The 15,615-nt window shown below is 40.4% G+C and overlaps 1 protein-coding gene across 1 annotated transcript in view; it reads left to right on the forward strand.

Moving 5' to 3' along the window:
• The window catches only part of SYNE2 (spectrin repeat containing nuclear envelope protein 2), a 175,740-nt gene that overhangs the window by 23,288 nt on the left and 136,837 nt on the right, over positions 1-15,615 (forward strand). Inside the window, exons 3-14 of the mRNA XM_064713480.1 lie at positions 4,671-4,732; positions 5,659-5,754; positions 6,033-6,110; positions 6,203-6,295; positions 7,450-7,631; positions 9,215-9,411; positions 9,854-9,954; positions 10,645-10,746; positions 11,479-11,616; positions 12,433-12,597; positions 14,473-14,585; positions 15,275-15,431. Of these exons, the coding sequence (XP_064569550.1) occupies positions 4,671-4,732; positions 5,659-5,754; positions 6,033-6,110; positions 6,203-6,295; positions 7,450-7,631; positions 9,215-9,411; positions 9,854-9,954; positions 10,645-10,746; positions 11,479-11,616; positions 12,433-12,597; positions 14,473-14,585; positions 15,275-15,431 (1,484 nt within the window). The remainder of the gene's footprint in view (positions 1-4,670; positions 4,733-5,658; positions 5,755-6,032; positions 6,111-6,202; positions 6,296-7,449; positions 7,632-9,214; positions 9,412-9,853; positions 9,955-10,644; positions 10,747-11,478; positions 11,617-12,432; positions 12,598-14,472; positions 14,586-15,274; positions 15,432-15,615) is intronic.

Below are 15,615 nucleotides of genomic sequence, written 5' to 3' on the forward strand. Positions count from 1 at the left end.
ATAAGGAAAGTACTGGGGCTGGAGTTAGCCCAGCACAGCCTCTGTCCCTGCACACATGGTGGGTACACTGTGTTGTGAGCAGCAGCTCCCCTGGTCTGTTCCTGATGAGCTCCCTGCACGCTGCTGCAGGCATAGCCTCAGCTGACCTCAGTGCTGAAAGGCAGACACAAAAATGTCATACACAAGAGGTAATTCCTCCTGGTGTAACAGAGATGAGAAGATGACAGACAGGCTTGTGCTCATTAAAGTGATCACTTAATTTTTTTTTTTTTTTTAAGAAGCCATACATGTAAATTGTTCACTGACAGTGGTACACAAGTTGTTGTGATAGAAGAAATCCTCTTTGCTGTTTGGTGACAGTGTTTGATGTCTGTGGATGGACAGGCTACATCTGTTCTGCCATCATTTGCTTCCCCCAGCTCCATGCTGAAGGAGGAGGTGCTTTCCTTGAAGCTGCCATTCCCCCACCTCAGGAAGGGAGGCATGGAAGGCAGAAGAGGAGAGTAGATTAATTTTAAATCTTGTTTTTTCTGCATCACAGTTTAAGGAAGGCTGAGAGTACAACAGTGGCTGGCAGTGCTGCTGCTTTCCTTTTCCCTCTTGGGAGAGTTCAGCACTCCCATGGTCCCTGCAGTGTCCCTGTGCTCCTAATGATCAGCCTGGCTTGTAGCACTTGTTGGTAGCTCATTACTGAATAAAACACTCATTGTCCAGCAGTGTCTATTGATTTTTGGCTATCCTACGTGACACATTGCTTGTATGTGTTATCCCTCCCTAAAGAGCTGTTAACACAGGGTGAAATGTGATAGATTTTGGGTATTTTCAGATTACCATGTTCTTATTCTGTTCTCTCAGATACACTTTTTAGCTTAGTGATTTTTGACCCAAAGTAAAGAGGATGATCAGGGTTTGGAGGTTTTTGTAGCTTTTTTTATTCTAGGTCAGTGACATTTTGAAAACTGGGGCAAGAGAAAACCAAGGTCAGTTAGAGTCCTACAAAAAGGCCTAACAAAGAATCCATTCACCCTCATAAAAATAAAAATCTGTATTAATTAACCACATGGTAGAGATAAGAATTGGAGAGCTTGATTAAATCATTAGTGCCTCTGAGCAGCAGCAGCATTGGAGGGGGAGCTGGGAGGGAAAACACACTCAGCCTGAAAATTGCAATACAGCTGCCTGCCACGGTGCCAGGAGCACATCTGTGCTGAGTGTGTGTGGCGTGGAAACCCTGACTGCTGCACTACAAGCTGGGGAATACTGGCAAGCATGGAGTTCTGTTATTAATTCAGGAGGAGAGTCTATTATTATTATTTGTTGGGGTAGGAAAAAAAGGCACATTGCAGCAGAGGCAGCAGCTGCTTGGAAAGCAGCCCAGTGGGTTGTGTTAGGTAGCTTGTGCAGGGTTTAAGGTGTTCTTACATGTGGAATAACCACCTTGTACTTTCACCAGGTGAGAGTTGCCCATGTGAACCAACACTTGCAGTATCTGGCCCCTATTGCATAATGAAACATTTTGATAGGCATGTCAACCAAAACAAGGCAAAATGGCTCATCTCAACCATCTGAACCAACCTCAAATGCAAGTTCTCCAAACCAGCAGCAGCAGTGTGTGTTTGGCAAGAGCTGCAGCTGCAGGAGTCACTGGCGTCAGGCAGAGCAGTCAATATTTGCTCTCTGTCCCTTTTCAGATGCTAGCAATGCCAGCCTTGCCTGCCTGATAAAATTGAGCACAGCCACTCAATAATTGCTGCTTGGGTAATTGGAATGGCTCCCACGTGGTGTTCAGCTGAAGGGTGTGGTTGGCTCCTGTGCTAACATGAAGCCAGTATCTCCATGCTATTTTTGTCCTCCCTGTGAGCATTGCAGCATTGTTTGGTCTGTGTGCCTTGTGCACACTTAATTTTCTGTTTTTCAAACAAAACCCAATTTTTGTCAATTTGTTTTTGTTAAGATTGCCCTTATCTAACCCTTTGAGGGCAATCTTGGTGATGCTTAGAAAGAATCCTAAAACAATCCAGCCAGCAGGGGAAACAGCCTGCTTCATGCTCCGACAGGATGGTGGTGTTGCAGATTAGTGGAGGGCTGATGAAAGATGCCTTCACTACAGATGCAAAGCAGTGCTCCATACAGGTAATGAGAATGTTTTTGTTGCTGCTCACCCTCCCAGTGAGGCAGAAAACAGCCTGTGGGGTGAGGAGCAGGAGCCTGGGTTGCCCTCGAGTGAATTCTTGTGTTTCATGAGTTGATGAAGCTTCACAGAAACTCCTTTGGTCTGTCTTGGATCATGAATAGACCCCAAGACTGCAGTTTGTGGTTACAAATTTTCAGTGTTTAGTAAAGTGTGGGACATTTTCCTGTGAGTGGTATTTTCACTTTCATGGGCAGAACAGTCAACTTTTTTTTTTTTCCCCAAGGGCATGGTATTTTTGGTTTCCTTCATCCTGCCCAACCTACCAAAACATACATATCTATTGCTGAGAAGTCTTGCACATTCCTAACAATGTCAAGCTTGCCTTCAATTAATCTTTTGAGCAAGAAAATGCTTTCAGAGGCAGAAGAGATGGTCTGTTCCCACCCTATCTCCCAGATTTGTTTCTCCATGCATGCCTTTTCTGGGAAGGCAGCCCCAATGCTTGCAGTCAAGGCTGCTGTGGTAAAGGAGATAAAAAGGAGTTTGTGTTCAGGCTGACTGTCATGTGTGACAGCGTTCACAGGGGTCTTAGGATGAGGGAAGAGATGAGGATCTGACTCCATGTTTCAGAAGTCTTGATTTATTATTTTATGATATATATTTTATTAAAACTATTCTAAAAGAATCGAAGAAAGGATTTCATCAGCAGGCTAGCTAAGAGTAGAAAAAGAAGGAATGAATAACAAAGGCTTGTGTCTCAGACAGAGAGTCCAAGCCAGCTGACTGTGACTGGCCATTAATTAGAAACAACCAACATGGGCCAATCACAGATCCACCTGTTGCATTCCACAGCAGCAGATAACCATTGTTTACATTTTGTTCCTGAGGCCTCTCTGCTTCTCAGGAGGAAAAAATCCTAAGGAAAGGATTTTTCATAAAATGTGTCTGTGACACTCACGAGCCTTTGGGATGGCTGCTGGTGGCAGATGTGAGTCCATCATCTCAGGGACCAGAACATCTGTTTGTCACCTGAGACCTGTGTTCAGCCCCTAGGGATGAGTGGGTTTTGTGGTGTGTATTGGAAATGGAGTGGTGTTTTGGGAGGGAGCATGGGCTGGCAAGTCAGGTAATTCACTGCCCCTGACAAGGCTGGAGAACTGCTCTGGTCCAACTCTGTTGTTCACCCTCTGCTTCACCTTCTGGAGGAACTGGGCTTTCCTCCATCTCTGCTGTCCACAGGCAGGTCTGAGAAGCTGTTCAAATACTCTGGGTTTTGAAACATGGGCTTAACCAGCTCCCTGCAGAGCTGCTGGTTGGTGGCTGCTGTCTGTGTGACACCACCAGGGCCCTGGGTGCAGAGCTGCACCTCTGTGTCACTGGGTCATGCTTTGAGTCCCATTTCACTGTTTTCTGCTGCAGCATAAGTTCAAGCTTTTTTCTTCTTCCTCTTGCTGGTATTAACACCCTGTGTGCTCCTTTTTGGCTGTGATACTTTGTAAAGGCTGACCTAGAACAGAGGCTGGACAGAGCTAAAGAATAAAGTAGGGATTTATTAAAAGGGCTCAATAGATCCATCTTGGGCAGCACAAGAGCCCAGCCAGGGCTACACCCAAGATGAACCAAAATGGACACAAAATGTACAGCTGGTCACTGGGTCTCACACTTTTATAAGTTCTGCTCCATTTGCATATTGGAGTTAATTGTCCAGTTACAGCTTTAGCTTATGAAGTCCCATCCTTCTTGTTTTTCTCTCTTCAGTCCATGTTGTTTGAGCTCTTGGGCCTGAGATTTGGATAATTTCTCCTTGGTCCCCAGCTAGAGAAGGAATTGTTTTGTCTCCTTACTCTGTGAAGAGAGCTCACCATCTCTTAATATAAAGCTCAGAACTGCACACTAAAGCAGCACGGAGTCTGAAAAATATAAAAGCTAAAACCTAATGCATCAGCTGGATTAGTAATTTGTACACCCCAGAGAGGGCCCAGCAGTGGAAAGGATGCAGGTAGAGGCTGTATTTCCCTGTGACAGCCTCCTAACTCTCTCCAGCCCTTCGTTAGCAAAGATATCTCATGGTGAGGCTTCACCTACAGATGTGCATTTATCACCTAACTCCAGCCTGCATCCAACTTATGCATGGCTTTTCTCAAATTCCAGGATCTATCTTGTACTGATGATGGCCCTGAGTCCTTGAAGGAACATCTAGGAATGGACAGAGATATTGCAGACATATTTCTCTGTAGAATTCTGCTTTCACATCGCTGTTTGTATTTGCTGATCTTCTGAGAAAACCTTCATTAGTTATTCTCTGCATCCTGTAGGTTATGCTTGATGGTCGTAGAGGTCTTTGCAGTACCAAATCAGCAAGCAAGAATATATCAGCTAGGAAACAAGAGTCAAGAAAAATTGTTATTAAATAGTAACTTAATATCTGGAAGAACAGACCTTGGGTTTGGGGTGGATACTATGTGTCTTTTTGGGAAAGAGGAACAAAACCTGATCATTTTTTCCATTAACTTTCTCTTTTGTTTTTATTTTCCAGTCCAGCGAGAGTTTACACAGAAGAAAACCTTCACTAGTTGGATAAATTCAATATTGGCAAAGGTAAATGGGGGTTCTTTAGCCAAGCCATTCAGATATGCTGGTTAGAGATTAAATTTTTTAGGAACAAAGAAAATTACTACGAGTTTTTTTAGGCCCTGGATGGGAAAAGTAGGCCTGAGAAGCATTTGTTTAGTAAGTGCAGCAGCACTGTATTGGGGCACATCCAAGGACACTTGTATGAGGTGGTTTTTGTGTGGATGTCACTCTCCTTACTCATGTGGTAAAACTTGTGGTGGATTGAGGCACATGTCTGAGGGCTTTATGAGTTTCTGAGTTTACAGTTGGTTTTACTGGGATTAGGTAAGTGTTATTCTATTATGCAATCCAAGAACATGAGTTTAATGAGATGACCTGAGTGACTGGTAAGTATTAAAACAAACCACATAGTAGTGGAAGTGCTCTTTAAGCTCTCAGGAAACAGCTCCTGCAGCATGTGCTGGGGCTCTGACTTGCTCAGGTAGAAACAAAATATAATTTTGTTTTGGTCTCTCCTTGAGTAGAAACTGCTGAGCTCTGCATAAGTTTGTGTTGTGTGGGTGAAAAGAGGTTTAGTTATGCAGCTCTGTACTCAAATTTGTACTTAATATTGAGTAAGATCTCAAAATATTAATAACTGCCTCATTTAGCTTTTCTTCTCTCAATTTCTTTTTCTTTTGCCCCAGACCTCCTTGAAAAATGTGAGTGCTTGAAAGTGAGGCCTAAAATTACCCTTTTAAACACAGAGGCAGGACAAGGAAGAGGGAATAAGACACAAACATAGTAATGGGTTAAAAGAAGCAGCATGTGACTGTTTAGATGCAGGATTTTTATTGTAGCTTAATGAAAAAAAATAAAGGATGCTAAACATTATTTAACAGCAGAGTAATCTGTGATGTTCTGTAGTGTGTTGAATTCAAAATAACAGAAGATTGAAATTTATCTTGCAGCATACCCCTCCTTATGTTGTCTCAGACCTGTATACAGACATACAGCAGGGACATTTGCTTCTGGATCTGTTGGAAGTGCTTTCAGGTCAACATCTGGTAAGACAGAGTAATAAAAATATTACCTCAATCCTTTGTCAAGTCCAGCAAAGATTTCTGGATATGCTTAAGTGCAACCATATGAATCATCCCTCTGGGATCATAGAGTTAGTTTCAAGTAACTTATTTTTATACCATTGACTCTGAAACATGCTGAAGTAAGTTGATCCAAAGTAATTTATGAATTTTTGCTGGACTTCCCTTTTCAAAATATAGAATAAAATTAATTTCTGCAGTTGAAGATATAACCTGTTTTTTTTTTTTTTTTTGCGTTGCAGCCACGGGAAAAAGGATTTAATACCTTCCAGTGTAGAAGTAATATAGAAAATGCTTTGACATTTTTAAAGAGCAGATCAGTGAGTATTAACTTCAAAATTCACAACTAAAGCCAGTTTAGCTAGTGGAACATTTTCTTTGTTAACAATGATCCCTTTTTTCCTCTCCTTAGCTGAAGCTCATAAATATTCATGTAGCTGACATTATTGAAGGAAAACCTTCCATTGTGCTTGGCCTAATCTGGACCATTATATTTCATTTTCATGTAAGTATTTCAGTGATGTAAGAGAGTTTTAGTAGAGGGGAGAAGCACAAAAATGTGTTGACTTACATGATTGCTAAATAAGATGAATTAGTACTGAACAAAAGATTATTTTCTGACATGTGGAAGTGTCATCTCAAGGAGGAGATGCACCAGAGCAGGGCAGTGATGAACAGTACCTAGCTGCACATGGTAGGAAGGAAAGATACTGAGATTTTTTTTAAATAACCAGTTAAAAAATAGGCTAAACTTTGTTTGTCTAAGGTCTGTAATGATTAAGCTCCAAAAAGAGCAGATAGTGTGTAATGGCTCATCCATCTCTCTCTGAGGCAGCCTCACTCCTCAGTACTGACTTTGCTCATAATCTACAATTCTTGTATTATTTTTTTTCAGTAGTAGTGCATGAAATAAAGCAAAGGCTGTCAAAGTCATGTTTCTTGCACAATAAGAGTGTGCACCTTGCATGACATGAGTTATGGGGAGGTGTGATAGCCCAGGGCCTTGATTTAATCATGGTGTGGGGCTGCAGAGGGTGCTGGGGCCAAGCTGGCTTCTAGGGAGAATTGTGCACCAGTAGGTGCACTGACTGGTGACTGGGGTTCAGGAGAGCACTAAGAAACAAAGTTTTCCAGCAATATTTAGCCCATATTTTTTTCTGGTAGAGATACTTTGATGCTAAAGACTCTTTTGCTGCTCATGGCCTGTGCAATTATCTTTTAACCAAAACCAGGCTTCTCTAACCAAACAGAGATCTCTGAGGTCTGTCAGGTAGGTTTTCCTGCACTCTGAATGAGCAGGCAAACTGACTATGCCTGATATTTGTCACTGCTGACAGCAGAAACCACAATGCCATGGTCTGCTGTCAGTGGTTGCAGTAGAATTGACTGAGAAGGTCCCTTGGTGTCATTGCTGGTACCCACAGCATAACACACAAGTCTTTGGGTGAATATATCCTGCCACAAAAATATTCTGAAGATGGGAATTCAGCATGAAATGGTTCAGATTGTGCAGATTAAAAAGCCTGGTTTGAGTTTGGGGGGCAGGGAAGCTACTGTTGCAGCTGTGGTTGAGTCCTGTCTAATTCTCTGCTCTTCTACCATTAATTCCTTGGGAATCTCTCACTGAAGCCTCATTGAGTGTCCCATCTTCTCTGACAGATTGAAGAACTGGCCAGGACACTTGCCTGTACCTACAATCAGCCTTCACCTGATGGTCCAGGTGCTGCTGACTCCTCTCCAAAGGCAAACAGATCAGCTAAAAAAAGTGCTAAAATTAAGGAACGGTGGAAGATGTCTGCTACAAAGGCTCTTTTGTTGTGGGCAAAAGAACAGTGTTCACTGTAAGTTCCAACCAAAACTTATAATTAACATGCTACACTTTGTATTACTCCTTTCCTCTAAGTGTGGTGATATTTCCCCCTGTTTTTTAAGATTACTTAGTGACAGCTTAGCAGAACATCCTTTAACTTTCAGTTTTGGTTACCAGTACTTTGAGCATCTGTCAGGCCCCAAATGTTTTGACATGAGCCCTTTAAATATACTAAAGTGAAGCTCATCTTACTAATTAAACACAACAATGTAATCTGAGTTGTTTGGCTTTTCCTTTTTAAGGGCTCCTGTGTGATAAGTCTAGTGAAAAGTTTCCATGCTTTACTTGTTTTAATCCTCATGGTTGGCACTGATTCACACAGTCTCATGGTTTTTTTAAATATTTTTTAATGGAAAATGTAGGATTTCTATGATCCCACAACTCATGCTTTTCTGTCAAAACACTGCATGATCCCAAAGGAGGATGCTAATCCTGGTGGTCCTAGTCCCTAATTCTAACAAGATGTTGCCTTTGCTCGATGTACAGATAGCACTGCTGCTTTCAGGGGGAGTGTTCACAGCACACAGTCTAGAGCAGATACAGATATTTACATTTTCTTCAAGGGCTGCTGCTTCACTCCAGGATCTTCCAAATGTGCTTTACAGTAATGTCAGCTCTTTGGGTTGTTTTATTTTCTAATAAAACCCTACTAATATTCCATGTTATTAGTGGGAGATAAAGGCTTTCATCAGCACATCAGACACTTTCTGCCAGTAGAATGGCACTGAGGTTTGCCTTCTAGCTGTCTTTTATCAGAAGATTAATTGGCACATCAAAACCAGCTCTTTATCCATGTAATCTTCCTCTTCCTTTTGCCTGTTTTTCAGCAATATTGCTGTCTGGTTTGCAGTCTCATTTCTGAACTGGCATTATGTTGAAATATTTTGTTACAAGTGAATCCTGTAGGTTTTGGTAAAGAAACAAATCTTTAAAGACTTGGCCCGTTGTTTTGTGACTGAATCTGATTGCCTGAAACCCCACATCTTTTCCATGCTGTAACATACTCATAACATACAGGCTGTTTTTGGAAAGCTGTCCCAGAATTCATTGTGGCCTGCATGGCTGGGCACCTCACAGCACTGTTCAGGCTGTGAACATTAATAATAGATGATTCAAGGACACTAAACTAATTGAGAGAAAAATAAATACTTTTTCCTGCACTAATAACAATGCTTTTAAGATTTGGATTTTCTAAAATGCCAGTTCTTGGTGTCCATTTTCTGCAGTGCATTTCTTGTTGCTTTTCCACCCCATAGAAGGCATAGATGTCGAGCACAAAGGTGATATTTAGAGAGGATTTGAATCATCAAGGCTTTATCTTCAGAATGCAGTAGAAGACAAAAAGAAATAGTCATAGTTTAAAAAGAAGTAATTGTTGTGATTGCTAGTACTGGCTTTGTTGTTGTATGCCTTGTGCAGAAGTTCAGTGACAAGGTGCTTTTGGATTTGGTTCATACTCCATTTTACTGAATTTATATTATACTTCTAAATTGGTACTTAAATCCTGTTTCTTCAGATATCCTAACATTTTGTTTCCACTCATTTCTGGGACAGGCACGGCTCTGTGAGTGTCACTGATTTCAAGTCCAGCTGGCGAAGTGGACTGGCTTTTTTAGCCATCATCCAAACCTTGAGGCCAGGTCTGGTTGATCTGGAGAAGGCAAAAGCCAGAAGCAATAAAGAAAACCTGAAAGAGGCTTTCAGAATTGCAGAGCTGGAGCTGAATATCCCACGGCTTCTGGAGCCTGAAGGTAAATGATGAGCTTTTTTAAAAACCTTTGTTAGTAGGAGTGAGATTAATGTGATCTATAAGACTGTGCTTAAGTTTGAAATGGAACATTGATGTTTGCTGTAATGCTCAAACCTGAGGGTCTTTATTTTATAACATCATCTGTACTTAAGGACTGTAGGATTTTTGAATTGGCAACAATTGCAGGAACAGTATGCAGAAGAAAGGATATGAAACTTTCCTGTTCATGGGAGAAACTTTTTCATTACTTAATCATGTTCTATTAAAATATTCCCAAGGAAAAAAATGTTCATATTAATTTCTGTCAATGGCATGTTAAGTGAGCTGTTGCAAAATAAACATGTTTATGGTAATGTGTTTTAATAACTGCAGCATAGTGTGTAATTATGTGATCAGGCCTAGAAGGCTGCATAATTATGTAAATGCTGAATTGGCTCTTGTAGATGTTGACACTGTGAATCCAGATGAAAAATCAATCATGACTTACGTGGCTCAGTTTCTGCAATACTCCAAGAATTTGCCTGAGTCTGAGGAAGACATGCAGGTATGTTGTGTGGGTTATCACTGAGGCATTTTCAAATGAATGTGCTTTCTTTACCCAGTTTATATCTGAGTCAGTAGCACATAGTAGATCCTCTGATTCTGCTAGCTCAAACTGAATTGGTTTGAGCCTTCTGATGCTCCTGTGTGGTAGAAAAACCTCCATGTTGGTTGGTCCTACAGGTGGAACTGCTGTGCAGATTGTTTTGTTTTCATTTAACTATTGCAGAGTTGTCTTCATGTGTGCTCTGAAGTCTGTGTAAACATTGGAGGAAAAGCAGATTTGCAGATGCACAGAACAACCAGCTTTAAATTTAGTGGCTGACATGTAAAGTGGACAGAAATTGCCTTTGACAGATAACACTGACCAGGAACCCACATTTTGTATTCTCTGTATTTTCTTATGAGAGTTTAATTGGTTTTTCACATACTGATGATCTCCTTTCAGCAGAACTGCAGCCAGGTCTTTTTTTGATGTCTTCATATATCCGGGTGCCAGGTTTAAAATTTTGTCCCTGCAATGTAATAGTGCCTGACTCAAAACTCATCAGGGTCCCCAGGAGTTATTATTTGTTTTTCAATAACTTTGAATAGATTTTATCATATGCTCAATGAGTGTTGTTTTATGGCACAATGTAAATTAAAAACAATGCTTGCAAAATGGAAAAATGAAATTTTCTGCTCTAATTACCAGGAGAAAGTAAGAGAGGCCATGGGCTGGTTGGCTGCACAGGAGGAGAAGTTAGCAAAACTGCTGGTGGAAACAGAGAATGAAGCATACTACCAGAAGTACAAAGTAAGTTGCATTTCATGTTCTGTGAAAAGAATCTGTTTCTGTGAATGTTTTTAATATTTTTCATCTTCATTGCCTGAACTGTTAAATAAGCTTTTAAAGAAAACTTGGAAATCTGACGATGTAATTGTTAAATCCCTCATATGATTGAAGGAAAGGTAGGCTAAATTCTCTCTGTTATGAAAAAGAGATATGTTATTTCATTTTTGAGCAAAGGTTGTGGAAAGAGTAAAGTAGTGTCTTAATTAATTGACGTAGTTGAAGACTTGGACAAGATTCAAGCACGTAGGCCCTTCACAGAGTAACTTTTGCTATTTCTGTGCTAATTACTACAGTAGGATTTACCCAGCAAATGTTGTAGAGGAGTAGTTGAATTGCTGGCTCTAGGTTGTGCTGCAGCAAAATTTCCTTTGGCTTATATTGTAGCCAGAGTTTGTAATAAAGTGGCCCATGGGGAACTGTGAGAGGAGAAATTTTCCCTTTCTCTTGCTGGGAGGGGAGAACTGTATTCTCACTGCACTAACATTATGTTAAATACAGACTTAGGGAATGGCACCTATAATTGCAGACCCAAATATTGCCTGGAGACAAGAATGCCTCTTGCTGTCTTGCCTTTGCATGCATCACACCCTTTGAAGTTAATGGAGCTCCTAGCAGTGTGTTCAAAGGCAGGACTTGGCTCTGTGAGCCTCCATCCGACGTCTTCTGTGAATTGCTCTTTTATTTTATCTCTAGGAAATGATGTCATTTATGGAAACATTTAACCAAGAGAAAATCCCCTTTCTGCCTGTGTTGTCATCAAAAAGGGGTGAAGCTGAGCTGAGTGAAGGCCAGCAGCAGATGAGGGAACAGTGGGATAAAGTGATCTCTCAGGTCAGAGGCATTTCTCTCTCACTCACCCCATTACCAGCATGAGCGTGTGGGATGGATGAAGAAGCCTAAGTCTACCTCAGGAACTCACACTGGGAAAAATGGGGGAATGATGCTTTTTTTGGGATTATAAAAGAGGTTTGACCCTGAACCTGAAGTCCAGACAGTCTGAGTGGCATTCAGCGCCCAAGAGGAGGCAGAAGGTGGCTTTTTGTGTGTTACCCTTCTGCCTCCTGAGCCTCAAGACTGAAACATCCCTGGAAATGCATCTGGTTATCTTGAAGCACTCTTCTGATCAAAGTTTTTGGCCTATTTATGCTTTAAAGGTTTTTTTGGGACACAGTTGGCTCAGAGCACAGACACTGATCTAGTGGGGCCTGGTTGGTCAGTGCTTTGCAGTGAGGTTGGTGTGTTGGCTCAGATTGGGATGTGTAGGGCCATGCTGGGAATTGCTGGTTTTGGAAGAGATGTTCCCCTGTCAGCCCCAGCTGTTCATCTCTCTTTCCCCCCCTATTTTTGCGGCTAGTTCACTATAAATTTTCCTGTTTCTGGGCCTTGGAATGGTCACCAGCAAAGGACAGGAATGCCAAATTCTCTGTGGTGTTGCAGAGGTTACGGGCTGGGAGCAAACCTGGGTTTGAGGTAAACAGGGCTGATTTTAGCTGACTTCATTGGAAACCCTTTTTTTTTTTTGACAGGCATGAGGGAGTGGGTTCCTGGGATGTCTTGAGCACCACCTTATGCAGCTTATATCAGCATCTTGGAGATGGGGAAGAAAATAATAGTGAGAGATTTAATCCACTTGTTTTCCTTTTAAAGATTAACGAGTGGAAAGCAAAGCTGGACCAGATGTTGCCCTCCCCTCTGGATAGCATTGAGGCTTGGCTCCAGGAGGTGGAACGTCTGCAGGCAGAAGATTTGCCTGATTTACAGGACCCTTTCAAAGCAATGTCTGTCTTCAGAGAAATAATTGTAATATTTAAGGTATGCTGATCACAAAGGAAATTCTGCTTCAGTTTGACCTGGCAAAGCACTTGTTATGGAATTGCTGTTTGACATTTTGGGAAGTGGTGTGCATATGTTTGTCTTCTGAAGATGAAAAGCTCTTCTGAACATACCTTTGAAGAATTATGAGTTTAATTAAATAACTGCATGGGTCTATAAGGCAGGTTTCAGACTTCACTGGGGGGAGATTAAATTTGAGTACTGCCTCAATGAGTAAATTATGCTATTCTTTTTTATGTGGTTCCTGCAACTTGTTTGTTTGTTAAGTAATATCACAGGATAATTACATCTTTATCTTTAAATCTGTACTTAATGCATACCTATTCAGAAAAGCACTTGAGCTTAAGGTTGCATTCCAGGGAGTTCAAGAAGTTTGTGTGTTTAAAAGTTAAATAGTTCAAGAAGCTTGTGTGTTTAAAGTTAAATATTTGCTGAATCACTCTGTAGTTCTATTCAAGGCAAGGGTATTTTGATACCTTTGTACCATGCAAGTTATTTATTCTGATCTTCAAATATTTGTATAGATAATAGTTTAAACATCCTTTTGAATTTGAAAGTTCTGAAAGAGTATATGTGTTGATGCCTGGCTGGTGATCATAATGCCATACTTGAGTTTTTTATAAACAAATTTGCTGGTTTTGTGACATTGTCCTTAAAGAGAATTGGAAAGAATGGGCAGTGGAGCTTCTTGCAAGTGGCTTAATAACACTACTCTGTTGTACTGTTTCTAGTCAGTTCCTGATAGGAGAGATGGCTTTTTAACTGGTAACAGTTTTGTCAGTCTTTAGCCATTTGATCAAAGATTTCTGTTGTGCAACCTAGGTACTTAAAGCATTTTTAAGAGTAAGATAGAGACTGATGTCATTTCTTAAGGCGTTTATTTTTTTCCCATTAAACATAGATAAAATGATGTCATTCCTTCAGAAGAAGAAACACATTAATGCTTAATTTATGGCAAATCCTCTTTTGTTGGGAAGACATCCTGCTGAAATTTTTTTCCCCTTTTAGTATGTTGTGTGTAGGGATCATACTGGCAAGGTGGTATCTTATAATGCAAATTTTTAAGATCTAGGAAATCATCCACCAGCGCTCATAATTGTCTGTGCTTCAGTGTTAAGATTTCAAAATCCAGTGTTGAAAATCTATGAACTATTTTTGTGGTTGAAGGCTGTTTCAGGATTTCGCCATTTCCATTAACATGCTTTGTGGCAGATTTTATAAGATAGAAATGAACTTATATTTTTTTTAATATGACACTGAGAAATAGGCTTATCTTCTGTGCAATACATGTTATGTTTTATTTTCAGGTAGGGAATTTGGTGCTGAGACACATGCCTGTAAAATATTCCCCAATCACAGGACTCTGGCCATTGAATGGTTAATTTGATACCCTGTCTGCCTGGTGTTAGACAGAGATTTATTGAGCAGTCAAATGAACTATGGAGCAGGTGACATAATAAATTTATTCAACAGGTTTTGCTGTCAGCCTTTGCTAAGGGATAGCAAAGCGCAGCTTAATACCCTGAAGCTGTTAGAATGATGTTTTGTTTCTCCTAAAGATGATAGTGAAAATGCAGAAAAAACTGATAGCAGGGTAGTGTAAGGTCTGTGGTCCTTAGATTTAAGTAGATGCACAATGATAAGAGAAATCAGGTAGTATTGCACTAAAAGATGCACTTTAAAAGGGGATTAGATAAATACTTTTATTGCACTTTAATGAGTAAAGACACTGGGAGATTGTCTTGTGCTGACTAGTTCTTAATAGCTCCTTCCCTAACAGCAGGTGAGCTGGAGATTCCCAGATGAAATACTCTAGATCAAAATTAATGGCTTACTGTGTCTTGTTCTCCCCAGGGCTTGATGGATTGTTTTGATTCTCACTTGGACACCCTTCAGTCATTTAAGAATGAAGATGAGAAGAATATGCCACTAGTCTTGCCTGAAAAATTAGAGGAAATGAAAAGAAGGTTGTGATGCTCAAATTCCATCTACTTCATGTTGTATTCCAGCTCTGCTATTGACTGGCTCTGCTATTCTGAACAAAGCACATAATTTATCCATGCTTTGCAAAAAAAAAAGCATTTTTGACCTAAACATAGGCTGACTCTCAAATGGAGGAGGCAGAGATCTCTCATTGGTCCAATGAATGTTTAATTGTGTGTACAGAGTAGAGCTCATTAACAGGACCTTTTCAGATGCCCTTTGCTAGTGGGGATATGAAACAACCACTAGGGATAGGAAACTTGAATGTTTTCAATGTAAAAATTTCCCTGGTGGCAGGATTCTCTAAACTTTTATTTCCACCATTAAAAATCACTGTAATCTTGTACTACTCCAAATATCTGTTGGAGGATATTTATAAAAATGAGCAGTGAATCTGTATCCATAACCTGAGATGCTTGGACATACAGGTGGCAGATGTCCCTTTTTTGGGCATTTAAGGTTTTTATACATTGAGTAGACAACATTGACTGCTCAATTGTTGCTGCTTTAAAAAAAGAATGAACTGTTGCTATCTTAGAATTTAATTCCTGTCTTTAAAGAAAAATGTTTACATATATGTAATTTTGATTTTTTAGGATAAAATCCTGATACATTAATGCCTTTTGTATCTAATGGTTTTGAATAAACTTTTGGAACTATTTTCTGTTTGCAGATTTAGCAATATTCGTTCTACAAACCCCAGCACTTTTCTTGAATACCACTATGGACTGTGCTCAGCCATTGCCAATGAGGTCAAGTTAAAGCTAAATATCTGGGATGTGAAATATGGGGCTAAAGAGTCTGTGGAATCACTGCTGGAAAATTGGAATGTAAGTTTCAGATATATGTATCACAGCCTGATGGTAATTCTTTCCTCGCTCTCTTTGATTGTAGTCTTATGTCATCTGAAGATATTATAGCTGGTAGAAGCATGGTGGACTGGTGAAATCTCAGATTTATTCAAAGAAGGGCAGGTAGACCTCCCTAGAAGCTTTTCTTGCCCCCAAAATCTTC

Source organism: Zonotrichia leucophrys, chromosome 5, assembly GCF_028769735.1.
Source record: "Zonotrichia leucophrys gambelii isolate GWCS_2022_RI chromosome 5, RI_Zleu_2.0, whole genome shotgun sequence".
NCBI classification, from domain to species: Eukaryota; Metazoa; Chordata; class Aves; order Passeriformes; family Passerellidae; genus Zonotrichia; species Zonotrichia leucophrys.